This window comes from Octopus bimaculoides, chromosome 14, assembly GCF_001194135.2.
Source record: "Octopus bimaculoides isolate UCB-OBI-ISO-001 chromosome 14, ASM119413v2, whole genome shotgun sequence".
Taxonomy (NCBI): domain Eukaryota; kingdom Metazoa; phylum Mollusca; class Cephalopoda; order Octopoda; family Octopodidae; genus Octopus; species Octopus bimaculoides.
The window spans coordinates 54,468,964-54,470,231 of record NC_068994.1 but is presented as its reverse complement, the minus strand read 5'-3'; the positions used below and the strand labels follow the sequence as shown (position 1 = coordinate 54,470,231).

At 28.2% G+C, this 1,268-nt stretch overlaps 1 protein-coding gene across 1 annotated transcript in view; it reads left to right on the top strand.

Annotated features, from left to right (window-relative positions):
- Positions 1 to 1,268, top strand: part of LOC106882515 (guanine nucleotide-binding protein G(i) subunit alpha-2) — a 161,088-nt gene that overhangs the window by 157,167 nt on the left and 2,653 nt on the right. The window contains exon 4 of the mRNA XM_014933219.2: positions 1,056 to 1,263. Coding sequence (XP_014788705.2) covers positions 1,056 to 1,263 — 208 coding nt within the window. The remainder of the gene's footprint in view (positions 1 to 1,055; positions 1,264 to 1,268) is intronic.

The following is a 1,268-nucleotide window of genomic DNA, read 5'->3' as shown; positions in this document are numbered from 1 at the left end:
AGATTTTCCTTTTTCTTTATTTTTGTTGGTTCTACTTTGTTTTTTCTTTTGGATTCTTTTAAATTTCCGCTTGTGTTGTTTTCACATTTTATTATTATCATTATTATTATTATTATTATTATTATTATTATTATTATTATTATTATATTTTCTCTAGTTTTATAAATATATTTGTTTAATGTATATTAAATATCTGAGTTCTTTGTTTTTTTTCCATTTTCCATTTTCTATTTATTTTTTTTATTTACATTCATGTTTAATTTTTTCTTTTTATTTCATGTCTTGTTTCTTTAACATTTCTGTTTTGTTTTTTTAATTTTTTACAATCTTCTTTCTTTTCTTTTTACTTCCTTTTTGTATTTTTCATTTCTTTTTGAAATTTACTTTTAATATTGAAAAAAATTTCTTTTTCTCCTTATTTCATTTGTTGTTGTTGTTGTTTTTTTTGTTTATTTTTTTCTAATTTACTTCAGCGTTGTTCATTTTCAGTTTTTCTTTCGTGTTCTGATTTTTTTCTTTATTCTCCTATTGTTTTGTTTCATTTTCTGTTTTATTTTAAAGTTCCTTCTAGTATTTCTAATTGTTTTTGAACACGTGGCTATGTGGTAAGTTTACTACCCAACCATATGGTTCCAGGTTCAATTGACATTACTTGGTACCTTGAGCATGTGTCTTTTACTACAACCTCGAGACGACCAAATGAATTGGGGAGACGATCAAGTCTACTTTTAGCTGTCATCTATTTAGTCTTCTAATCTTATTTTAGTCAAACACTTATAAAGCTTAATTCAGTTCAATTAAAAAGCATGAGTCAGCAACGCATTGTAAGCCATACTATAATTTGAGAAAAAACTTATCCGCGCGCAAGGTATGCATCACCCCTCCGATGCCTTATTTTTTTTTCATTGTTTTTTCTCCAGTTCCTTTTTTAAAAGTTTATTTCAGTTTTAGACGACTTTTTTTTTTCAATATAAATATTTGCTTTTTTTCGTTTTATTTTTCTTTCTTTCTGTTTCTGTCCATCTTTCATATTTTATCTTTTTTTTTCTTTCCAGGAAACGGTGAGTGAGTTTGAGAAGAAATATCCACGAATAAGGGCCTTGTTACTTCATACAGTTGAGGAAGATGACACTCACTTTGACCACAACAATACAAACTTATTCCCCGCTCGGCCACGACGTCTCTCGAACTTTTACTGTCATTACGAGAAACCAGACATTTCCTTAATCCTGCAGGTTTGGCAAGACTCGGGCGTTCAAGAATGTTAC